At 40.2% G+C, this 25,966-nt stretch overlaps 1 protein-coding gene and 1 long non-coding RNA gene across 10 annotated transcripts in view; one reads left to right on the forward strand and one right to left on the reverse strand.

Moving 5' to 3' along the window:
• The window catches only part of LOC103350927 (uncharacterized), a 57,001-nt gene that overhangs the window by 640 nt on the left and 30,395 nt on the right, over positions 1-25,966 (forward strand). The window lies entirely within an intron of this gene.
• ARID4B (AT-rich interaction domain 4B) overlaps positions 7,067-25,966 on the reverse strand; it is a 154,610-nt gene continuing 135,710 nt past the window's right edge. For 7 of the 9 annotated variants that reach the window (XM_070055537.2, XM_017347727.4, XM_008268245.5 and 4 more), the window contains 5 exons: positions 23,559-24,770; positions 20,272-20,385; positions 17,476-17,691; positions 15,821-15,967; positions 7,067-8,829 (listed from right to left, as the gene is read on the reverse strand). In XM_070055537.2, the coding sequence (XP_069911638.1) occupies positions 8,702-8,829; positions 15,821-15,967; positions 17,476-17,691; positions 20,272-20,385; positions 23,559-24,770 (1,817 nt within the window). In that variant the 3' untranslated portion in view covers positions 7,067-8,701. Of the gene's footprint in view, positions 8,830-15,820; positions 15,968-17,475; positions 17,692-19,360; positions 19,511-20,271; positions 20,386-22,990; positions 23,159-23,558; positions 24,771-25,966 lie in introns of those variants that run through there. The other 2 variants (XM_008268246.5, XM_089311600.1) reach the window with 2 other exon arrangements.

A 25,966-nucleotide genomic window follows, 5' to 3' on the forward strand; every position in this document is an offset into this window, starting at 1 on the left:
ACATTAGCAGGGAGCTGGATCTGAAGAGGAGCAGCCAGGATAGGAACGGGTGCCCCAGGGTCACAGACAGTGGCTTTATCCATTGTACCATTATCCCAGGCCCTGTTCAAATGCTTTTAATGCCGCTCTGCGTTTTTGCCAGGAAACATAAACACTTGGCACTTGAAACTCTATGCTGTTTTCTAAGCCTGGCTTCTCAAACTTACCTCGCTGCCTTGTACTTCCTAGAATTGTTTTTTGCATTTGTGTAATTTACACATCCCTTATAGACCTAACAGCATAAGGATAAGGCTATATATACTTTGTTCATTTTCTATGCTGTAACAGTACCTGTGAATATATGTTGCATTGACTTTGATAGTTTATATGGTGAAATAGGATTTGACCATTCATTTTTTAAGAATAACCATGTTTTTTGAAAGCAACTCAACACAAGTTTACTGGGAATATACACAAATATGACCTTTTTTTTTTTTTTTTTTTTGACAGGCAGAGTGGACAGTGAGAGAGAGAGACAGAGAGAAAGGTCTTCCTTGGCCGTTGGTTCACCCTCCAATGGCCGCCGCGGCCGGCGCGCTGCGGCCGGCGCACCGCGCTGATCCGATGGCAGGAGCCAGGAGCCAGGTGCTTTTCCTGGTCTCCCATGGGGTGCAGGGCCCAAGCACCTGGGCCATCCTCCACTGCACTCCCAGGCCATAGCAGAGGGCTGGCCTGGAAGAGGGGCAACCGGGACAGAATCCGGCGCCCCGACCGGGACTAGAACCCGGTGTGCCGGCGCCGCTAGGCGGAGGATTAGCCTAGTGTGCCACGGCGCCAGCCCACAAATACGACCTTTTGTGTCCCCCGTCAAATAAGTTTATTCAGCTTCTTGACCCTAGTGATTTTTTTTTGTTTGTTTGTTTGTTTGTTTTTTGACAGGTAGAATTATAGACAGAGAGAGACAGAAATGTCTTCCCTCCGTTGGTTCACTGTCCAAATGGCCGCAACGGCCAGAGCTGCACCAATCTGAAGCCAGGAGCCAGGTGCTTCTTCCTGGTCTTCCACACAGGTGCAGGGGCCCAAGGACTTGGGCCATCCTCCACTGCTATCCCAGGCCACAGCAGAGTTAGACTGGAAGGGGAGCAACCGGGATTAGAACCCAGCACCCTTATGGGGTGCTGGCACCACAAGTGGAGGATTAACCAAGTGAGCCGTGGCGCCGGCCCCCATTGGCCCTAGTTTTGATTGCTGAGCACTAATTTTGTGTTTCTCACAATTATGATGTGCTCGGGCCAGTGTTGCGGCACAGCAGGTTAAGACCCCTCCTGAAACATCAATATCCCATATAAGCCTATTTATGCCCCAGCTGCTCCACTTCCAATCCAGCTCCCTGCTAATGCACCTGAGAAAGCAGCAGAGGGGACTGGTACTGTGGCATAATTGGTAAAGCCCACCACCTGCAGTGCCAGCATCCCATATGGCTCTCAGTTCAAGTCCCGGCTGCTCCACTTCCTGCTCTGCTGTGGCCTGGGAAAGCAGTAGAAGATGGCCATGTCCTTGGGACCTTTCACCCATGTGGGAGACCCAGAACAAGCTCCTGGCTTCTGGCCTCAGATTGGCACAGCTCTGGCCGTTGTGGCTAACTGGGGAGTGAACCAGTGGATGGAAGACCCCTCCCTGCCTCTCCTCCTCTCTGTGTGTAGCTCTGACTTTCAAGTAAATAAATCTTAAAAAAAAAAAAAAAAAAAAGAAGAAGAAGAAGTAGAGGATGTCCCAAGTGCTTAGGCCCCTGCAATGACATGGGAGACCTGGATGGAATTCCAGGTTCTTGGCTCCAGTCTGGCCCAGACACAGCTGTTGTGGCCATCTGGGGAGTAAACCAGTAGATGAAAGATCTCCTTCTCTCCCTCTCCCTCTGTTAATTTTGCCTTTCAAGTAAATCTTTTTTGGCCGGCACCGCGGCTCACTAGGCTAATCCTCTGCCTTGCGGCGCCGGCACACCGGGTTCTAGTCCTGGTCGGGGCACCGGATTCTGTCCTGGTTGCCCCTCTTCCAGGCCAGCTCTCTGCTGTGGCCCGGGAGTGCAGTGGAGGATGGCCCAAGTGCTTGGGCCCTGCACCCCATGGGAGACCAGGATAAGTACCTGGCTCCTGCCATCGGATCAGTGTGGTGCGCCGGCCGCGGCGGCCATTGGAGGGTGAACCAACGGCAAAGGAAGACCTTTCTCTCTGTCTCTCTGTCTCTCACTGTCCACTCTGCCTGTCAAAAAAAAAAAAAATAAAATAATCTTTTTTAAATATAATTGTGATCTTCTGGTAATTCACGCAATTGAGAAAAGTCTATCCATGAATGCATGAACTGCTATTGAAGCATTTGTTCCTATGTAGTCCAGTCCGATTCCTTCTCCACTATCCGTTCTAACATTGTTCCAAAAATCACCACCTCATTGGAGCACAGGTAATCCCATCCTACCCATTCTTTGAAACATCCCTGTACTCTAGCCTACATGTCCCATTTCCCAATGAATCATCCCTAGATGTCAGTTTAAGGTCTGCCTGTTTGGAGACATCAGTCATCTTGATCCGTGTATAATCATGCACCACCCCCTTCATAAACTTTTTTTTTCTTGTTCATTTATTGAAGACAAAAGTCCCAAAACGAATCCACCACCCCCCAACCACTAGCAGGCAGTCTTCCTTCATGTAACCATGTCTATGGGTACCCCAAGATACAGCTCTCTCCTCAAATATTTCATCTCAACTATAAAAATGGAACTGCAAAGGGTATACAAATATAAATGATATTTTCTTGCCCTTGTTCTAATACAAACACTTCAGGTGACTTAAGAAACATGAGTAACAAGGAGAACTATGGTAATTAAAGAGTGGAATGTCTGTTACTAACCCTGCATAAACTCTTATGTATTGTTCTCCCTGACCATACAGTTTATTTTTAAAAAAATATTTATTATTTATTTGAAAGAGTGACAGAGAGTCAGAGGCAGAGAGAGAAATAGAGATCTTCCATCTGCTGGTTCACTCCCCAGCTGGCTGCAACAGCTGGAGCTGGGCTGATCTGAAGCCAGGAGCCAGGAGCCAGGAGCCAGGAGCTTCTTCCGGGTCTCCCATGCGGGTACAGGAGCCCAAGGACTTGAGCCATCTTCAACTGCTTTCCCAGGCCATAGCAGAGAGCTGGATTGGAAGTAGAGCACCTGGGATGCAAACCAGCACTGCAGGCAGTGGCTTTACCCACTACACCACAGCGCCAGCCTCCACCCACCTTCCCGACCATACAGTTTAACACTTGATTTGATTATGTCTCATATTACTTTCTTTCTTTTTTTTTTTTGACAGGCAGAGTGGACAGTGAGAGAGACAGAGAGAAAGGTCTTCCTTTACCATTGGTTCACCTCCCCCCCCACCATGGCCGCTGTGGCCGGTGCACTGCGCTGATCCCAAGCCAGGAGCTTCTCCTGGTCTCCCATGCGGGTGCAGGGCCCAAGCACTTGGGCCATCCTCCACTGCACTCCCGGGCCATAGCAGAGAGCTGGACTAGAAGAGGGGCAACCAGGACAGAATCCGGCGCCCCAACGGGACTAGAACCGGGTGTGCTGGCACCGCAGGTAGAGGATTAGCCTAGTGAGCCGCAGTGCTGGCCCTTATATTACTTTCACAACCAAGCCATGAAACTCTCCCCCTGGAGGATTAGATCATATACATTCATAAGCCCTCCTATAATATCAGTCCCAAAACTTCCTACATCGTGGCTTAAAGTTAGAAGGTGAGAAAATGGCCTTGTAGATAAAGACTGGCAGCACATACCTACCAAGGAAAATAGTTGGAGATAGAGTAAAAAAGATCTTCATTGCCATTAGAACTGTGTTTTAGCCGTTTACCGATTACTAGCCCTTTGAAAGTTTAAGATATAAGGACTTTTTTAATGGAAAAACTAGAGATTAAAAACATTTTGTTTACAAAAGTTTGGAGAAAATATTAAGGATTCCATGCATTCTTTCCACCTTCACATACCTCCCTCAGGTTAAAATCAACAAGGTCCGACCATAAGGTCCTCTTAAATGGGGAAAATAAACTGAGAGAACACTGGAAGAAACATAAAGACATCAGACTGCCTCTTTACTCATTTTCCGCAAGAACCCAAACTGAAAAGCTTCTTGGTTACGCTCCCCCATTTTATGCTTTAACAATGATACTCATTTTTTTCTTTTTATATATTCCTGCTTTCATAGGAGAGCTAATTAAAACACTAAGATGACCTGATTTCTATCCAAATCAGAACTGCTCACTGGTGTTCTGCATACAAGCTGCAACAAACTACCCAGATTGTCCAGATCAGGGAATCAGATTTGAGAATTACTCCTAATTCCTTACTTGGCTACCTTATGAGAAACTTTCTTCACAAAAGACTATAGCCTCCATATTTTGGCCTGAAGCACACAGCAAGGGGCTCATCCTGGTTCAGTAAGTCTTATATTAATTTCATCATATATTGTTAACACTAGCATGAAATTTGGGTGACCAAGGTTAAATTCTAGTACAATGAAATTTTCAGGTATTCTGGAGAGGCTAGGAAGAAGGGCAAAAAGGTAGAAAGGACAGAGGGAATACCTGGGTTCAAGTTTGACTCAGCTCTGGATTCCAACTTTCAGGTAATGCAAACACTAGGAGGCAGGAGGTGATGGCTTAGGAAGGTAGGAGCCTGCTACCCATGAGAGAGACCTGGACTGAGTGGGACTGCTATCAGCCTGGCTCAGCACCAGCTGTTGTGGGCATTTGGGGAGGGGACCAGTGCATGGAAGATTGATCTCTCTCTCTCTCTTTCTCTCCTTTTTAAATAAAATGAGAGTAAAGACAGAGAGGGAAAAAAAGGAGAGTTAACCTTTCTGTAAAAATGTTAGAGCCAGGGACTGGCATTGTAGTGTAGTAGTTAAGCCTCTGCCTGTAGTGCCAGCATTCCATATGTCCTGGCTGCTCCTCTTCCAATCCATCTCCCTCCTAATGGCTTGGGAAAGCAGTGGAGGATATACCAAGTACTTAGGCCCCTGTACCCCAGGTGGGAGACCTGGAAGAAACTCCTTGCTCCTGGATTTGGATTGGCCCCGCTCCAGCCATTGTGGCTATTTGGGGAGTGAACCAGCAGATGGTTCTGTCTCTCCCTCTATCTGGAACTCTACCTCTCAAATATATAAATAAAATATTTTTAAAAATTAAAGATCCATCCAAGGGGATTTTTGAGTTTGACTTATTTATTTGGAAGAGATCTTCCATCTGCCGGTTCACTCTCCAAATGGCCACAACTCCAGGAGCCAGGAGCTTCCTCCTTGTCTCCCACATGGGTGCAGGGGCCCAAGCACTGGGCCATCCTCTGCTGCCCTCCCAGGCACATTAGCAGGGAGCTGGATCAGAAATGGAGCAGCCAGAACTCAAACCGGTGCCCATTTGGGATGCTGGCCCTGCAGATGGCAGCCTAATCTGCTAGGCCACAACAACGAGCCCAAAAATTAACTTTTTTTTTTAAAGTTTGAGGCAAAGCAGTGGTTCTCAACCCAGATGCATATTGAAATCACCAGAGGGGCTGCTGGTGCTTTGGATTAGCGGGTTAATGCCCTGGCCTGAAGCCCTGGCTTCCCATATGGGTGCTGGTTCAAATCCTGGCTGCTCCACTTCCAATCCAGCTCTCTGCTGTGGCCTGGGAAAGCAGTGAAAGATGACCCAATTCTTTGCGCCCCTGCACCCACGTGGGAGAGAGAACCAGAGGAGGCTCTTGGCTCCTGGGCTCAGCTCAGCCGTTGCAGCCATCTGGGGAGTGAGCCAGCGGATGGAGGACCTCTCTCTTTGTCTCTCTGCCTTTCAAATACAATAAAGTAAACCTTAAAAAAATTAAAAAAGAAATCACTGAGACCTTAAACAAACAAATAAAAATGACAAATATCCAGGTAGCAGCCCAAACCATTTAACTATGTCTGTGTGTGGGGCAGACATTCTGATACAGCAGGTTAAGCTGTGGCTTAGGACACTCATCAGAGTGCCTGGATCAAGATCTACCTGAAACATGTGCTTCCAATATAGGAGTGCCAGTTTGACTTCAACTGCTGCACTTCCAGTCCAGTTTCCTACTAGTGTACCTGGGAAAACACTGAAAGATGGTCTCTTGCTGCTCTCTTGCCACCCATATGGGAGACCTCCAGGTACCTAGCTTTGGCCTGTCCCATTCCTGGCCATTATGGCTATTTGAGGAGTGAACCAGCAGACAGATCTGTCTCTCTCTCTAACTCTACTCTTTAAATAAATAAAATAAATCTTAAAAATATTTATATATAAAAATAAATGAACCTAGGAGGGAGCACTTCCTGTCACCACATGTGAGACCCAGATTCAAGTTCTGGGCTTCTGGCTTCAGCCTGGCTTAGCCCAGGCTATTGCAGTCATTTGGGGAGTGAGCCAGCAGATGGAATATTATCCCTCCCTCCTCTCTCTCTGTCTGCCACTCTGCCTCTCAGATAAATAAATAAATCTAAATAAAACTCTGGGGGTGGAGTTTCAGCATGGCAAACAATGCCCAGCTGATTCCAGTGTGCATCAACAGTACACATTTAATTATAGGGATCTTCAAAGAGTTCCTAGAAAATGTATATCAGGAAAAAACAATGGATGATTTCAAGATTTTTTTGCACCAAAATAAATTTACAATTTATTTCCATTTCCCATGAACTTTCTGAAGTAAATATGAAACCCACAAAGTTAAGAAGCTGCTGGTAATGGTTTCAAGTGTTAAGGAAAACATTTTTACATTTTATTTGATTTTCTTCTTGCATAAACCTCCAAGTCACAAGAAAACTATTTACATTCAGATTCAAGCAAAAATACTCATAGTGTATGCAAAGATATAAGAATGCCTAATAAACCTCTCCTCTGATTAATGGACTTTTAATTTTTACAAATAGAAGATTCCCTTTTTTGTATGTTAATTAACCCCTTTGCAATAATACATGCTGGATATGTATATGTGAGAATTATCACATACAGAAATGAATTAAAATTACTTAATCTTTTAGAAACAAAATCAAGGATTCACAAACTATGGCATTTTATTTCAGAGCCTTTGCTTACATTTGTACAATATATTACATAATTCTTCATTGTTGCAGATCCTAATATATATTTATAGCTTTTACTCTATAAGCTTTTTCTTCAACAGTTTGCTGTCAACAAATCTTTACAGTCCTGTACAAATTTGAATAACTTGAAACCATTTTCAACAAAATTAGTTACTGTAAGTAAGCACACAATACAAGACTGAAAATGCTTTTCTTAGAAAAGTTGAATGTAAAGGATTCTGACACGTTAGCATCTACAACAAAACGCTTTGAAATTCTCACATGTCGTATTGCCAGGAAACAAACAAAACATGCCAGCCCCATCCAAAAAAAGTACACAGAACTACAATTAAAACAGTAAAACAGTCTGTACAGTAAAGTACTGTGTATTAACAGTGCCAGGTATTAAATAGCTTGAATGAACACATCCGCAATATACAAATGTCTTACAAAGGTGAAGAATTAAATACAAGTGCCAAACAGAACAGAGATTGGAATCATACAACATAAAGTCAATACAAGTGAAAACAATTTTACGTTCATTTTGGAATTTATACAAGGCATTTAATTTTATAGGCCTACCACCCCAATTAGCTATTTATACTTAAAATAACAACCATCCTTTTGAGACAGTTCAGATCAATACCTTGAACCATACCAGTACAGTTACTTGTTCCTGAAGTCCTTTTGTTGTAGCTCATAATAAAATAAGCAATACAAATGAATTATCTGTATTTAAGGGAAAAGAAACATTTACAAGAAAACACAAAAATATAACTGTTATAATTCATTATGAATAAATATACACTTTGAACTGGCTAAGTACAATCTTTATACATTGTTTAAGATTTAATACAGTTTATTAGCCATTTTCTTTTTTCACACAATGTATTATATCAAAATTAAAAAAAAATACTGATTTATAGAAAAATGGCAAAGTACAGTAGTTCCATTCCAATTTGAAGGGGCATGAAAAGCCACTGCAAGACCTTTTAGCCTAATTCAAACCTGTAAACATGTTCAGTCTTTTTTAAAGAGAATCTTTAATAGTATTTGGTTACCAGGATTGATGTCTAATATCCTGTTAACTGCAGGTTTTGAATTTATTACATGTGCTTGACTTATACAATTAAAGCCACCCTATGGTGACTTGCATTAAAAAACAATTAGCTTGTACAAATGAAAATAGGTTCATATTTTTTCATAAATAAATGGAAAAATATCAAATGTTCCAGCTTTAACAAAATACAAGGGAATACATATACAGTAAGTTATCTTAACATGTTCTGGCCCACCCCGTAACTATGCTTACTGTATTGTCTCTACAGGCAGTGAAAAGCCTCCATTTGCCACAGTGGAAGGCCTTCAAGTTACCAGACACACAATTCCCAGACAAGTTGGAAACAATTATTGCTTGAGGAAAAGCAGTTCATTGTACTTTTTTCTTCATAAAAAAGTGCACTTAAGTGCCAAGTCAGCTTGTCAAGAAACAATTTTTAAATATAAAATAGTGCTTGTCTGATTTTTTTTTTGTGCCACTGTGCAGTATAAAAAAAGACGTGGCCCTCAACAGCCATTAAGTGCAAAGTGCTTTAGCAAGTCCTGCTGTCACCTGCACTCAACTGACATTCCATTTTGTGATGCGCTGGACATTGATGGTTCAGCTAAAGTTAGCATAACAGCAGCTGTTATAGAACTGGATGAAGGTGAAGAAGAAGATGAGGATGTAGCAGCACCTACAGAAAAAAGGAGATCAAACAAACAGCTTAATTTTTAAAAAAGTACATCTGACAATACAGAAAAATAAAACATTGTTCCTCTGAAATAGTCTGCTGTATGAGGGTACTTTAGTAAGTCTGTGAGGAAAATGCAATGAAATATTCTTATTTTGGTACAAAAAGTTTGAAATTCATTCATATAGTGTTTTCATAATGTGCACTTTTTGTAAACTTTTTAAAGACTTCTTTTAGTCTCTAAAATCTGTAAGCTTAGAACTAGAGCAGTCAATTCTCAATAGTGCTGTGATATAGAGAAAGGAAAAACTAGTGTATTTCCAGCAGCTAGATGGGGCGAACTACATAAATAATGAGAAGGGATACATGAGGGATGGCGTTCATGAAATGGGGGAAATGTGTGACTAGTTTATAAAACATGGAAGTAAAATAGTAATGTACTTCCTGTAACAATGCTAAATAGAGCTTTGAATTCAAGGGGGAAAATCTCTTATTTGCCCAAAAATCTTGCCCCATTTCTCACATCTTTTTTCTCTGGAATTTTCTTATAAATTTGAATGATGAAGAGAATGGAAATGGAAGGTTAAATAACTTGGAACAAAGTCCATAGCTCAACTACAGCATTCTCCTCTACTGGATGCCAAAGCAAATGATCTATTTTATTTCCCTCAAGAAAATTCTCATAGAAAAAAAAACACAAAAAATAAAATTCTCATAATTATGAATTTATGTTTAAAGTATTTTTAAAAAAACAGGTAAAAATTGATTTTGTACCATGGAGTAAATCAGTATTAAAAGCAAATCTCCCTCTCATCTTTCACCTAAGAGAACCCTCCCAAATCCCCTAAATTCTCCTTACTGCCATTATCAGTTATTTCTGGTTTTTAAAACTCAAGAAAAGAGGCTGGCTTGTTATTGCCAGGGCCAAATCTGACCCATGCATTTATGAAGAAAACTGTCCTGGTACACAGCCATGCCCCTTTGTTTACATAATGTCTATGAGAGATTTCATAGCTACAGTGGCAGAACTGAGTGTTTTCTATAAACTACGTGGCCTAGAAAGACAAATATTAGAAAATATTTGCAAGCACTGTTGTAGAGGAAATTTTACCCTAGAATAGAATCTAGAGATATAACATTCAAATTTAAAATATGCACATATAAAAACATAAATGGAAGCATATAACAGTCTGACTGTTAAAGAGTCTTCCATATCAGTACAAATGGATCATTTTCTTTTCAAAGTGGAGTAGTATGCCACTATATTTATAAAGTGTAACTTCTTTGATTTCTAATCTTTTTTCAGTTACCAAGAGTAATTAATATTTTGTGCATTATAAACAAAATTTTAAATATCTATTTCTCATTAACTTGATCATACAATATAACAATTTACATCTGCTATTATTTTTAGCAATACATAAAGATAGAAATTTCACTATACTGCTCTTATCACTTTTTTTAATGTACACACCCACACACACCCACATGTGTGTTTTTCCCTACTAAGAATGGTACCAAATTTGATTTACATTTCTTTGGTAAACATGGTAACCACTTTTCTATTCTATTAGTTTTTGAAATAGACTTGATTTGTAATGCTTACTCTCCAGAGAAAGCATCTATTTAACATAATCATCTTTTATAAGACTTATTTACTTGAAAAGCAGAGTTACAGAAAGAGAGAGAGAGAGAGAAACAGAGATCTTCCATCCACTGGCTCATTCCCCCAATGGTCACAATGGCTAGGGCTGGGCCGGGATGAAACCAGCAGCATGGAACTCCATCCAGGTCTCTCACATGGGTGGCAGGGGACTAAGCATTTAGGCCATCTGCTGCTGCTTTCCCAGGAGCATCAGTGGGGAGCTGGATCGGAAGTGAAGCACCCAGGACTCAAAATGGCGCTCATATTGCATGCAAAACCCACTGTATCATTTTTGGTGTGAACCAGCAGATGGAGGACCTCTATCTCCCTCTCTGTGACTCTACCTTTCAAATAAATAAATAAATCTTTAAATACTATAATAAAAATAATTGGTTTGATTTTTAACAGTTTTTTGAGAGGCAGATAGAGAGAGAGAAAAACAGTGCACTCCCATTTACTTGTTGACTCCTCAAATACCTTTAACAACTGGGACTAGGCCAAGCAGAAGTTGGGAGCCACTCAATCCTTGTCTCTCATTTGGTGGCAAGAACCCAAATACTTAAGCCATCACTGCTGTCTTCCAGAGTCAACATTAATAAAGAAGCTAGAGCTAGAAGCCTGAGCCAGGGATTTAACCCAAGTATTCTAATGTAGGATGTGGGTGTCTTAACTACTAAGATAAATGCCCATTCCAGTTTTTAATTACTTTTTTTGTGTTTTTATCTTTTAAATTATTTTTTAAATGGTTACACCATCCAACATATAAAACTCAGCTCCCCTTCCTTTGACAGAATTCTTTTGCATATATTTCTAAATATTAACATTTAAGTTCTTTTCAAGTACTCTGTAATTCACTCTTACCCACCTTTCATATTAGAAAGTCCAGACCAATTAAGGTAGAGAGAGTCAAAGAATATCATGACAGCACAGGAGGAAAAGTAGCCAGATTCATGTGAAGAAAAAGGAAATAAAAATGAAAACAGGAATGGGCATTTGGGGCATCAGTTAAGACTTTCTTTGTGACACTTGCATCCTGTTTGGGAGTGCCTGCTTTTGAGTCCTGGGTTTGAGACCCAGATACAGATTCAGTTCTAGTTTCTTGCTAATGCACACTCTGGGAGGCAGAAGATAATGGCTTAAGTACTTGGGTCCCTGCCACCTATGTGAGAGTCCCAGACTGAGTTCCTGGATTCTGGCTTTGGCCTAGCCCAATCCTAGCTGTTGCAGGCATTTAGGGAAGGAACTAGCAGACAAGATCTCTGCTGTCTGTCTCTGTCTGCTTTTCAAATAAAATGAAAATAGTACCAAAAAAAAATTTTTAAAGGAAAAACAATTCAGAGGTAGGAATAATGGCAAACGAAGAAGAATAGGGAGCAAAGTCATAAAGTTACAATATGTGATGCTGTCTCCCTCCGCTCACCCCTACTGTCCCATTTCTCCGCTCCCCTTCATAGCAAAACTCAGAACTTCTCTCAGGTCACTATCACTACATCTCACCCCTCTCTGCATCCTCAACTGCCTTCAATCCAGCTTCTATCTCTGCAACTCACTGGAAATGCACTGGAAAAGGTCACTACTGACTGCTGCTTGTGCTAAGCCACCCACCACTTCCCAGGCCTTTCAGCAGCATTTCACACAGCCGACCACTCCTGATTCCTCTCACTTCATTTTCTTGGCCATTCTCGCCTGCCTTTCCGCTTTCTTTTTCATTCAGTAGAGGATACTGCTTCTCAAGCCTTACTGGTTTGATCTTCTACTTAGCCCTGCTTCTAGAAGCTGACTTCTCCACCTTGCCGCCTTTTACCCCTTTTATTTCGTTTCTAAGTGATAGACTCAAGTAGTGAGGCTTTAAAAACCACTTGCCTTCAACTACCACATCGAATCTAACAGCAAATGCTGCTAATTCAATACTAAATGCTCTCTATATTTTATTGCAAGCATCCTGGTCCAAGTCAACTATCAGTGCTTAACTGAACTACTGCAATGAGCTCTCACCATTAGTGACTCTGTACTCTACTTTCCACAGGGCACAAAGTGATCTCTAAAAAATTATCACAAATAGATGCTATCATTTCCTTCTTTAAATCTTCCCAAAAGCTGTCCATTTCACTTGGAATAAAATCTAAACACCTCATCCAAGCGCACAATTCAGGCTCCAGATGATCTGGCATTCTGCTTGATATATCTACCAACTTCATACCACAATGGCTTCCTTCCTGTTCCCAAAACACACCAAATCTATTACCACTTTACAGCGCTGGTTCTCAGCCTGGGGATGATTCTACCCCTCCCCATCCCGAGGATATCTGGCAATGTCTGGAGACATTTTTGGTTGACATTAACTGTGGGATGCTACTGGTATCTAGTGGGTACAAGGCAGAGAGGCTGATAAACATCCTACAATTCACAAGATAGCGGATATAGCAAAGAAATATCTGACCCAAAATGTCACTAATGCCAAGTTCAAGGAACCCCATGTTAGAGTGATATGCTGTTCTCTCTGCCTATGACTTCTGTTGTGAATTGAATTGTATCCTCCTAAAATTCTGTTATGACTATATTTGGGGGTGAGGAGTCAATTCAAGTAATAACAGTAGGCCCCTAATCCAATGGGACTGATGTGAGACACCAGAGAGCTCTAGGCTCACTAGGCTAATCCTCTGCCTGCAGCACTGGCACCCCGGTTCTAGTCCCAGTTGGGGTGCCAGATTCTGCCCTTTACAGCCAGTGAGGAGTGAGCTATTGGATAGAAGATCTCTCTCTTCCTCTCTGCCTCTACACCCTGTAACTCTGCCTTTCAAATAAATAAATAAATGTAAAGAAAACAACACACTGTGTCCCATGAAGACACACAATTAATATCTATCCATTTAAAACCAGATTTTGGGCTGGTGTTCTGGAGTGGGTTAAACTGCTACTTGAGATAACATTCAAGTCCTGTTTGCTCTACTTCCAATCCACCTTCCTACTAATGCACCTTGGAAGGTAGCAGATGATAGCCCAAGTGGGCACGGGTCCCTGAATGGGGGAGTTCCTCGCTCTTCGCTTTTGCCTGACCCAGCCCAGTTGTGGCCATTTGGGGAGTGAACCAGAAGATAGAAGATATCTCTCTCTCACACACACACACCTTTCAAATGAATGAATAAATCTTTAAAAAAAAAAATTTTAAAAATGGGGCTGGTGCTGTGACGTAGCAGGTAAAGCTGCCGCCTGCAATGCTGGCATCCCATCTGGGTGCTGGTTCGAGTCTTGGCTGCTCCACTTCTCAACCAGCTCTCTGCTAATTCACCTGGGAAAGCATCAGAGGATGGTTCAAGTCCTTAGGCCCTTGCGCCCACATGGGAGACCCAGAAAAAGCTCCTGGCTCCTGGCCCAGATCTGGGAGTGAACCAGTGGATGGAAGACCTATCCTCTCTCTTTTCCCCTCTGCCTCTCTATAACTCCATCTTTCAAATAAATAAATAAATCTTTAAAAAAAAAAAAAAAACATTTAAAAATAAACTGAAACAACCCAATCAGTCACTGCCTTAACATCACTCTGTTGGGGCTGGCGCCACAGCTCACTTGGCTAATCCTCTGCCTGTGGCGCCGGCACCCCGGGTTCTAGTCCTGGTTGGGGCGCCGGGGTCTAGTCCCAGTTGCCCCTCTTCCAGGCCAGTTCTCTGCTGTGGCCTGGGAGGGCCGCGGAGGATGGCCCAAGTGCTTGGGCCCTGTACCTCATGGGAAACCAGGAAGAAGCACCTGGCTCCTGGCTTCGGATCGGTGCAGCTCCAGCCGTGGCGGCCATTTGTGGGGTGAACCAACAGAAGGAGACCTTTCTCCTTTCTCTAATGTCTCTCTCTCTCTCACTGTCTAACTCTGTCGAAAAACAAAACAAAACAAAAAAACCTCTGTTTTCTTTTTTTTAAAAGATTTATTTTATTTATTTGAAAAACAGAGTTAAAGAGAAAGGTAGTACCAGAGAGAAAGAGGTCTTCTGTTTTGTTGGTTCACTACCCAAATGACTGCAACAACCAGAGCTGAGCTGAACCGAAGCCAGGAGCTTCTTCCAGGTCTCCTGTGCAGGTGCAGGGGCCCAAGAACTTGAATCATCTTCTACTGCTTTCCTAGGCCATAGCAGAGAGCTGGATCAGAAGAGGAACACGGCCGGCGCCGTGGCTCACTAGGCTAATCCTCCGCCTTGCGGTGCCGGCACACCGGGTTCTAGTTCTGGTTGGGGCACCAGATTCTGTCCCGGTTGCCCCTCTTCCAGGCCAGCCCTCTGCTGTGGCCAGGGAGTGCAGTGGAGGATGGCCCAAGTGCTTGGGCCCTGCACCCCATGGGAGACCAGGAGAAGTACCCGGTTCCTGCCATCAGATCAGCGCCGTGCGCCGGCCGCAGCGCACCTGTTGCGGCGGCCATTGGAGGGTGAACCAATGGCAAAGGAAGACCTTTCTCTCTGTCTCTCTCTCTCACTGTCCACTCTGCCTGTAGGAAAGGAAAGGGGAAAGGGAAGGAAGAAAGAAAGAAGAGGAACAGAGGCCGGCACTGAGGCGCAGCGGGTTAATGCCCTGGCCTGAAGTGCCAGCATCCCATATGGGCGCTGGGAAAGCAGTAGAGGATGGCCCCAGTACCCACGTGGGATACCCAGAGGAAGCTCCTGGCTCCTGGCTTCAGATCGGCGCAGCTCCGGCAGTTGCGTCCAATTGGGGAGTGAACCATCGGATGGAAGACGTAAAAAAAAAAAAAAAGAAGAAGAGGAGCAGCCGGGACTTGAACCAGCGCCCAGATGGGAAGCTGGCGCTACAGGATGGGGCTTTAACCTGCTGTGCCATGGTGCCAACCCCACTCCATTTTGTTACCAATGCTTTTCACTAACTGGAAATAATGTTATGTGGATTTGGGGATAGACTGTAAGACCTATGGAAGTGAACATTATGATCTGAGATAATTTTCTCCATTTTCTAGATAAGGAAACTAAGGCAGAAGAGATTATTTAAAATTTTTAAAATATGTATTTATTTTACTTAATTGAAAGGCAGATTTACTGTTCATTCCCTAGATGTCCACAATGGCCACGGCCAGGCCAAAGTCAAGGGTACCACATGGGGAGCAGGGGCCAAAGCACTTGGGCCAATTTTCACTGCTGTCCTAGGCCATTAGCAGGAAACTGGATCAGAAGTAGCTGGGACATGAACTGGTGCCCATATGAGATGCCGGCATTGGAGGCAGCTTAACCCATTACACTACAACGTTGCCCCAGGAAGTAAGATTAAAGAACTTGTCTGACACACAGACATAAACTCACATTAGTCTAAATGCAGAGTCAAATTGGTTTATGTTTAGATAAAATAAGGTAAAATTACTTACTTTCTCTCTCTTTCTTCTTTAAACGCTTTCTTCTCCGATCAATAGAAGCTACTTCAGATTTTAATGACAGATAGTGTTTTCTGATTTCTTGCAGTTTTTCTTGAAGAACTGTGATGCGCTCAGCACTTGTCAAATTTTCTAGATCCGCTATGAATTTAAAACATTTATTATTATGTATTTTGTTTGTTTAATTAATTTGAGAGATAGAAAGACAGAGGCTCCCACCTTCTGCTTGACTCCCCAAATGCGTACAATGGCCCAGTGAAGCCATGGATGAATAAAAGAACCCGATCCAGGTCCCCAACATGATTATAGGACCCCAGTTACTTGAGCCATCATCTGCCATCTCTCAGGGTCGAAATTAGCAGGAAGCTAAATACATGAGTCAAGAGCTGGGAATTGAACTCAAGTACTTCGATGTGGGATGTGGGTATCCTAATCAGCATCTTAACCAATAGAGGAAACATCTGCCCAATATGTACTTTAAAAAAAAAATGTAAACATAAAAGGGAGTACATAGAGAGTATGGTTATGGAATAAAGGCAGGAAAACTAAAAAAAACTAATGCTTCATAATATTTATTTCCTATTTTTTTTCATAACTTAGAACAATGCCTGGCACACAGTAAATGTATACTATATGCTGAGGGAATATAGAATCAAAGACTTTATAATCTAAATATGTGTGCTAAAATTTCTACATTCATTTACAGTACCACCACAATGTATCATTAAAAAAATCATACTTAAGGAGAAACATTTAGTACTGTGGTTAAGATACTGCTTAGAACAGCTGCATATCGTATCAGAATGCCTGGGTTCTAGTGCAGCTCTTCTGTCAATTCTAGTTTCCTGCTAATGCACATTCTAGGAGTCCTTATCATCCATGTGGGAGACCTGACTGAGTTTATGGCTCCCAGCTTCAACCTGGCCCAGTCTTGGCTATTGTGGGCATCTGGGGAGTGAGGCAGTAGATGGAAGATCTTCTTCTGTCTCTCTCTCTCTTTTTCTCTTTTAAATAAAATGAATATTAAAATAAATCTTAAAAGCAAATCATATTTAGAAATAAGACTAGAAAGACACCAAATTTTAACATTATATGTTTTTGAAGAAAATTGCTGACAAGCTTTTCTCTTCTGTTGTTTTTATGTTTCAAATTTTGGTGAATGCATATAGCTTTTATATTCAAAGAAAACTATCAAAACTCTAAAGCAATTTATAATCTCCAAAAAATACCTGTGGAATTTCCCTATGTGAAAAGCTTTAGTGCAGCCTTTTTTTAGACACACTTCCTTTATTATGGAGATCTCTCACATATACACAGTACAGAGAGAAGTATACTGAAGTCCATTAGCCTTTCACCCAGCTTCAGTAATTACCAATTATGACAAATCTTGCCTCATCTGTAACCCTATCCATTCTTCAAATATAATACCAGGTTGTTTTTTCTAGCATATCAAAAACATAGTTTCATATTGTTTGCTACCATTCTCATAAAATTTATTCTTTTGTGATTTGTTTATTCAAATCAGATCTATACACTGCAATTGGTTAGTATGTCTCTTAAGTTTGGTATAGCCTCTTTTTCAGAGTACTAGCATTAAGAGTTACCAGGATGAACTTCCTACAGCTTACTTGTCAACATATGTCACTTACACATTTGAAAACTCCACTTGTAAACTTTGGGTAATCTATTACTGGCTTCCTTGAGATCAGGATCCTTATCCCCATTCTTTCCACACTTTCCCGGAGACTGTGTCCTTGCTGGGGATTTGGTACTATGCGACTTCATTCCAGTGGAAACTGATTTGACTGGCTGAGTTTTAGTTACACTCTCACCAGCTGAAAGTTCTTCACTGTCACTACTGTTTGCTGAAAGAAAAAGAAAAACATTAATAACCAAAAGGGTAACAATGAATTTGTCACATGCTTTTAGTGTATAATTTTAAACTAACCATTTGAATTTATGACTATAGCAGTCTGCCCATAAACCTAAAAAAATCACACACAAATGTAGCAGCATCCCAGTTTAAAAAAACATATGTTCGTATTTGAACGGCCAATAATAATAATAATAATAATAAAAACACACTAATCTTCCAAATTACATAGCCTGTCAAATACACAGCAATCACCTGAAGGTTTTTATAAATCTATGATGTTACTATATAGAGTAAAAATGCAGCATCTTTTAGAATTATATTTTAGAAACTTCTTAATTTTAAAAAACTTTAGATAGGGCAGGTGTTGTGGCATGGTAGGTTGGGCTGCTGCCTGGGACACCAGAATCCCATATGAACACTGGTTAGTGTCCTGGCTGCTTTATTTCCAGTCCAACTTCCAGCACTGGGAAAGCAGCAGAGGATGATGGCCCAAGTACTTGGGCCCTGCCACCCATACAGAGACCCAGATGGAGTTCCAAGCCCCTGGCTTCAGCCTGGCCCAGCCTAGGGTAGTTGAGGCCATTTGGGGAATGAGCCAGCAAATGGAAGATCTCTCTCTCTCTCTCTCTTTCTCTCTGTAACTCTACCTTTCAAATAAATAAATAAATCACTTTTTTAAAAAATAGGACACATAATATTTTCTTACTCTCTTGGCCATTTACAAAGAGCATAATCATCATATTCAATAAAGAATTCCTTGAAAATACACTCACAGTTTTGACATGTATAATAAATTTCTTCTTAAATAACTCCTATGACTAAAATAAACCATCACTTTTCCATTGGTAAATTCCCTCCTGGATGAATATATCCAGTAGTTTATGAGAATTTAGTAGTCAGTATAACAGTTATGTTACATCTGCCTTAGATAATTAAGATTTAGTACTAGAATGCAAATACTTAACCTTGACAGCTTACCATATGAATAGGTGATAGGATTAGTATTTCCATGAATTACTTTTTGGATATAAAATACTATTTTAGATTCCATCAGAAATTAATTCACTTTAACAAGTCATTCTCAGAGAGAGTTAACTCATTCTGATTTACCATGGCAGAATCCCAATAATTAAAATAGGAAAAACTCAATCAACTATTGCACCCTCTATACTGTATGGATATATTAACTAACTTGTTGAAGATGAGCCCTCTCAGGAAATGTCATTTAAACAATAAAGTCTTGAAGACAAAAATATCACAATGTAAGAAAAATGAATCCTATCATTTTAAATATCCATCAGTTACACCAAATAACTGATGAACAATTTGCATTATGATATATTGATTCTTTACTTAATAGCCATTAAAAGAAAAAAAACAGGCTGTAAAGCCTGAAAAGTATTACAAATAGTAAATAAATGAACATAGCATCTCCTCCCACCGTGCTCTTTTGGAAATAAAGAAACTCCACCACTCTTCGCATTTTGTATCTGAATTCCCTCCCAGCCTCCCACTGCTGCTCTGGAACCTCTGGCAGCTCCAAGCTAAGTCACCCAAGGCTCAGTCCCACTCTATGCAGTGGCCTGCCTCTGCCTGGCTTTCATGGCCTTGCTGAGCACAGCCGCCCGGGGCCCGAGGGATGCCATATTCACCGCCTGGAAGTCATATGGGCTCAGCAGAACCTCGGGGAGCTGGCCGAATAACCCTTTTCTGCACTGAAGTGCAGCCAAGCCGGCTGCTAGCAAAGGTCAGGCAGTGGAGGTGGCAGGAGTCTCCTGGAAGAGCAGCAGGAGGTCAGTGTGGGACACCTGAAAAAAAATTCTTTACATATTTTCCGCTTCTTCCTTTATCTACAAAAGAGAGATACAATGTGCAGCCCTCAGGAGAAATATAGTATAATATATTCTCTGTAAGTCAATGAGCAGCGTCATTGCTAAAGTTAAGTATTTGGCTGGAAGCATACTAGCTTGTAGTTGCTCTAGAGTCACACAGTGTGGCGTACCAAACATAAATACAAACTGGAATTGCTGGAATTATGATTCTAAAGCTATCTTGATTGTTTCCTTCTATGTTGCTTTTGCCTTGAAGAATTACTAAGCAGCCAATTTCATGGTAATAAAAATATACGACTGAAGAACTGTACAATATTTGATATAGATAATTAAGTGAAAAAAAACTGGAACACAAAGGTAACAATGATATTTGTTTATGTTACATTAGTTATGATTTTTAAAAGGATTAACCAATCATTCATCAACAATCAATGCAGCTGCTGAACAATACCAACTTGCTTAAATCACAGAATTTACTATAGGATCAGAAAACTCTATGACTGCCCCTCCCCTTTTTAAAAACTTATTTAAAAACAAGAGGAGGGTTAATGGTAGTGTGGAGAACATGAGTTGCTTTACCTACAGAGAGGCAGAAAACTTTTGTGTGACATTTTTGAAGGTAGTGAGAAAAAAACATTGATCTATCCCATATTCTGAATACCCTTTTCTTAATGGGGAGGGGCAAAGTATATCAGCTATTATTTTTATATTTTAAAAACTAGAGGTTTCACACTTACTGCCTTTTCCCTTCTTTTTGTTGTTTACCACTGTCGTTTTATGGCTTCTTTTCTGCTTTTTTGATGAACTTCCTCCTCCCTGAGAATCTTTCACTCTTTTCTGACCTGTACAGGCTATGATGGGAAAGAAATTAAGTAACACAAAATAAAATCAAACATACCCTAGGTATAAATTAATTCCACATTGTAAAAAAAACAGTTCCAAACCTACATGGTCTTTGTGAGATTTATAATTATCATACAAGTTAATATAAATTTTTAATAAACTACCATTCACCAAAGCTGAATTCTTGCATATAATAAAAATTAGGGTATTTTAGAAAGTAAATAAAGTATACACATCCTTAGAAAAATCAGTATAAATTGAAAATAGTTTTCAATATAGCACTGAGAGTTTATATATCTAGAAACTGAAAAACAGGTAAATGCTGAAAATAAAAACTGAAATTTGTTAAGATTCATTAAAATCAAAATATTAAAATTTAATTGCAGCTTAAAAATATCAATGTTATGTCTTACAATGATATTAATATAATTTTAAGTGGCATAAAAATATTAATGGGATAAACTTTAGTAATAATTCACACTTGGTTTTTTAACACTTATTTCAAAAAAGCTTAGCTCTCAGGACACTGGTTATTTTATATATAAAATATATATGTAATATATTACAATATAATATACATTACAAATGTTTGTATATATTTGCAATGGTATAAGTGTATATATACTATATATATACACATTACAAATAATTATGTATATATTTGCAATGGTGTGTGTGTATATATCTATATTACAAACTCAATACAGTAATTCTAAGAAATATCTTGGTGGGAAATTATCCCAATACATGATAAATAAATGTCTCCTTTTTCTTTGACTAGCTCAAGTCCTGCATCTTCACTAAGACCTTCCCTGAGGCTCCCAGCTTCACGGATTAATCACTATTCCAGTGATGTATCTTTCTATACTACTCATTTGGTCCTTAGCATCTACTACGTTTTAGTATTTTTCTAATTATTTATATTATCTCTCAGACTACACAAAAGATGCTTTCAGGCACAGATGAATGAAGTGCTATCTCCATTTAGTTCCAATGTCAGATACTATAATACATGATATAAATTAATATTATGAAAGAATCATGCACGGTTTACTACAAAGTTTTCTGGTTCTGTTACCAATGGTAAAATCAATATTTCAGTGTTGAAACATGACTGTGGTCAAGAATGGGACAGGCTATTAAATGTTTGCAACTTCCTAGATACTTTTCTTTTTTAAAGGGTGATATGTTATTTATAATTTCTCTTAGCATTATTTTAATGTGATTTAAGTGAAACATAAATATGGTGACTTAAATGTCAACTATACTGAAGCACAAAATTTTATAATTAAGTGCCATTTTTCTCTCCAAGAGTTTAATTTTAATGCTTTCAGATACTAAGAAATAAAAACTTCCATAAACACTAAAGTACAGTGGAAAAACTAAATAGTGAAACATATTTTTACTTAATGCAGATTCTCTAATATTCCCAAATTTATTAAAAGCAGGCCTTATACAAAGGATACTTGAGAATTTATTCCAAACATATTCTAAACAATTAAAAAATATTTTGATTTGATAAAGCAGATGATTTCTCTCATCCTAAATTTGGGAGCAGCTCTTAACTTCTACACTTTTCAAACTAGTCCAGACTAAAATCAAAAAGGCAATACTAACAGTCTATTTGTAGATGATACAATAACTTTTTTGTTAATTTTAATCTTTCTTAAGAAATGAAGAACATGAGGATATAACCTACTAATAAATGTAACTGTAAAATTTTATCATACTGTTGTTGACTGCCTATCTCATCATTTGTGACAAAAGATTCTTTCATATGGAAGATTACTCCATTCATGCCGAGGTAATTTGGTTCCATGAAAGAGTATGGCACACAGATGTAACTATAGTAACTGTATACTTGTGAAAGCAGAAAAAAAAAAACAAAAACAAAAACAAAAAACAAAGATCATCTTGATTTAATTGCAACTATACTTTTTGCTTAATTAATTTTAAAAAGAAATGTCTTAGGGCAGGTGATTGGCCTTGTGGTTAAGACACCTGTTAGGATACTTGCATCCCACATCAAAGCTCCTCAGTTTCATTCCTGGCTCAAGTTTCCTGCTAATGCAGACCCTGGAAGGCAGCACTGATAGTTCAAATAGTTGGGCTCCTGCCACTCTTACGAAAGACCTAGGTTGAGCTCCTGGCTACTGTCTTGGGCTGGGCCCAGCCTAGAACATTATAGGAATTTGGGGAGCAGACCAGTGGATGAAGCTCTTTATCTGTCTCACAGATAAATAAAAAATTTTTAAAAGAAGAAATGTTTTAAGATTTGTGAGAAAAACCTTAGAACTAATCTAGATTGTTTCTCTTTTGAGTTTAGCTGAAAATCTATAGCTAGCACATGAAAACCTGATGTATACCCTATGCATTCTATCTTTCCAATGGAAAAATGTGTTTCAAAAGCCAAGTGTCAGCCTAGAGTATACTGATTCAAAGCTACCTGAATGAACTGGTTTATAAGAAAAATGATGATAGAAATGTATAGGTATGGCACCATCGAAAGGCACTAATACTTTTGGAAAGTACTAATTTGAATTTCCACTTTTAAACAACTTCACGGAAAATCAAAAAAGTAATGCTATAGTTTATTAACACATATATTGGTCCTTCAATTTGGAAGCTATGCATCTAAGAAAGCATCAAATTCCTTTACAGACTCACACAAGTTAGTCAGGCTTGAAAATCAGTTTGACACGGTTGTCTGAGGAAAGCAGTGCCTGGACAGTTGGTTGCTCCAAACCCCTACATACAGTATTTGGTTAAGGGTGGAGGGGTCTGTCAATAAATCAAAATGTTTGTGAGAAACTGCACATTACAATTGCAAAAACAATGTTACAGAAATATATTTCAGTTGCTCAAGCCATATAGTCAACCAGCATATATAATGATTTTTCAAACAGGTGTGGATTTTGGCCTGGGTGCAATTTCCAGCATGTGTTCTGGTCGACTATGAAAGTTCATGGACGGCTCAAGCAAAGGACTTTAAAGGCCCCTCAAGATTTTAAATGCATTTCACTATTCATTAGTTAGATTACCTTTCAAATTTCCACTTTTACCAGGATCACACAAGTACATCACTTAAATGTGTCATATTAAAACGAGATACTGTGAAACCATTAAAAATTTAAGAGGGGAAATTCTAAAAAAAGTCAACATACACTTTTTTCCTCCTCACCTTTTTCAGGATGTTCTGGCTCTGGCTGATTACTACTGCTGGAACTCACACTTGCATCAAAGCCTGCTGGTGAGCTATTGCCCTCAGACTGCAGGTCCTGGAGCTCCCCTGCAACGCTGTCCACCTCAATTGTGCTATCGGTTTCACTCTTGATACTTCGAGCCTCTTCTTGGTTTGGAGCTAGGGGTTCTGATACTGTCACAGAGGACTGCTGCTGACTGGCTTCTGTGACTGTGACTGAGGAAGGCGATTCGGGCGTAGTAGGAGGGGTATTTAACACTGAATTACTACCACTGCTTGGAAACTCAGCTTTTCTGTCATTGACCTCTGCTGTTTTTTCTTCAATGGGTTTACTATCAACATTGACTGGTGGTGGTTTTTCTGACTCTACATTGGGTGAACAACTCTCCTCTTCAGCCACAGTCTGCAGTAACTCCTCTGTTGCCCCTTCCTCTGGGGCAGGATGGGGTGGGGAAGCGGCAGCCTCAGTATCCGAGTCAGAAAAAAGCTCCTTCAGCGTTTTTTTAGGCCACTGTCCCTGAATACTCGACCACACATCTTTTCGATCTTTAGCCCTGCTGTTCTGAAGTCTTTCATCAGAGTTATTTAAAAGTTTTATCCTTTTTTCTGCCACTTCTGAAAATCCTGAATAGAATCCAGTTGTCCGTAGAGATTTTCTTTTATCCTCCAAACCATTGTATTTCTTGGTTGGTGTCATCTTTGCTTTTGATTTTTCTTCTTCATCTTCATCTGAAGAGCTGTTGCTACTATTTTCTATGCAAAGTGATTCTTTGCCCTTGGTCTTCTCTTCCTTTTTGCTAGGTGATCCAGTTTTTAAACATTCCTCTGTATTGCAAAATCTTCTTTTACCACGTTTTATTTGTGGCTTTGAAGATTTGTCCATTGTGTCCTTCTTGACTTCTTTTCTCTTTTTTGTGACATCATCTTCTTCATAATCAGTATCTTCAGATAATCCTTCCACATCTTTTCTTAGTCTTTCTGGAGATTTTGATGCTGGTTTACATATTACCAAATCCGTGTGAACTTTGTTTTCTTCCAGCAGAGATGAACTGTTCTGCTCCTCTTTTGAAATAAGTTCAATTCTGGTGTGGGTCAAATGGTCAATTTTAGATTCTTCTTTGCCATTATTATCTATATCCTCAGTACTTCTCTCATCTTCTTGCTCACTGTCCTCAGCAGAACTTTCAGAAGCTAGAAAACAAAAGGAAAAAATGGTAAGAAAAGAACTCTAATAATATCTTCTTTTTTCTTAACACAAGTCACATACAAAGAATCAGGAAATGGAAGAGTTCTGGACTTCAGAGAATCAACACTGGAACAAACAAAAAAAACCTGAACAATGCCCATAAAATACTGAAGAAAAATCTCCAATCCAGCTACTATGAGTTAAATATCCCTTCTGAAAACACACTGAAATTTAGCTGTGATTATAACAGTATTGGGAGAAGAGACCTTTAAGAGGTGGTTAGATCATGGGGGCTCATCATCTTGGGGATGGTTAGTTACAGAGGGAGCAGCTTTGCTGTAAAAGTGAACTGGCTCTTAAGCATTTACTCTTGCCCCTGCCCTCCCTCATGGGCTCACACAGCAATCTTGCTTGCCCTCCATCATGTTCTGATGCTGGATGAACAGTCTTCACCAGATGCTGACAACTTGGTATTTTTGGACTTTTCAGCCTTCAGAAACGTGAGAACTAAATATATTTTCTTTATAAATTACCCAGTCTGCAGGGCTGGTGTTGTAGTGCAGTGGGTAAAGCCACTGTCTGTATCCCATATGGGTTCCAGTTTGTGTCCTGGCTGCTCTACTTCCAATCCAGCTTCCTGCTAATGGCCTGGGGAAAAAAAGCGGAAAATGGCCCAAGTGTTTGGCCCTCTGCCACCCACGTGGGAGATCAGGAAGAAGCTCCTGGCTCCTGGCTTTGGTCTGGTCCAGCCATGGCTATTGCAGCCACCTGGTAGTAAACGAATAGATCAAAGATCTCTCTTTCTATCTTCCCTCTGTCTATAATTCTGCCTTTCAAATAAAAAAGCTTTAAAAAAAAATTACCCAGTCTGTGATATTGTTATAGCAAAAAATAAAGGACTAAGACACCCAGCCACCATAAATATGGTGATGCTGGCACTGCAGGCAGTGGCTTTAACCGCTACACCACAGCGCCAGCAGCTAAAATGCATTCTTCATATCTCCCTCCCTCCCTGCCTCCCTCTCTCTCTCTCTCTCTTGCTTTGACTATGTGATAATGAAATTCCAGCTCTCCCTGCCATGCTTTATATGCTGCTACCTGGATCACTGACATATTTTTATCCAGCAGAAACATTCTGACCTACTTCTAAAAGAAAGAGGTAGGGGCAGCCTTGTGGCATAGTGGGTTAAACTGACGCCTA

Source organism: Oryctolagus cuniculus, chromosome 13 (genome assembly GCF_051225735.1).
Source record: "Oryctolagus cuniculus isolate XC-2025 breed Fujian yellow rabbit chromosome 13, ASM5122573v1, whole genome shotgun sequence".
In the NCBI taxonomy this organism is placed as follows: domain Eukaryota; kingdom Metazoa; phylum Chordata; class Mammalia; order Lagomorpha; family Leporidae; genus Oryctolagus; species Oryctolagus cuniculus.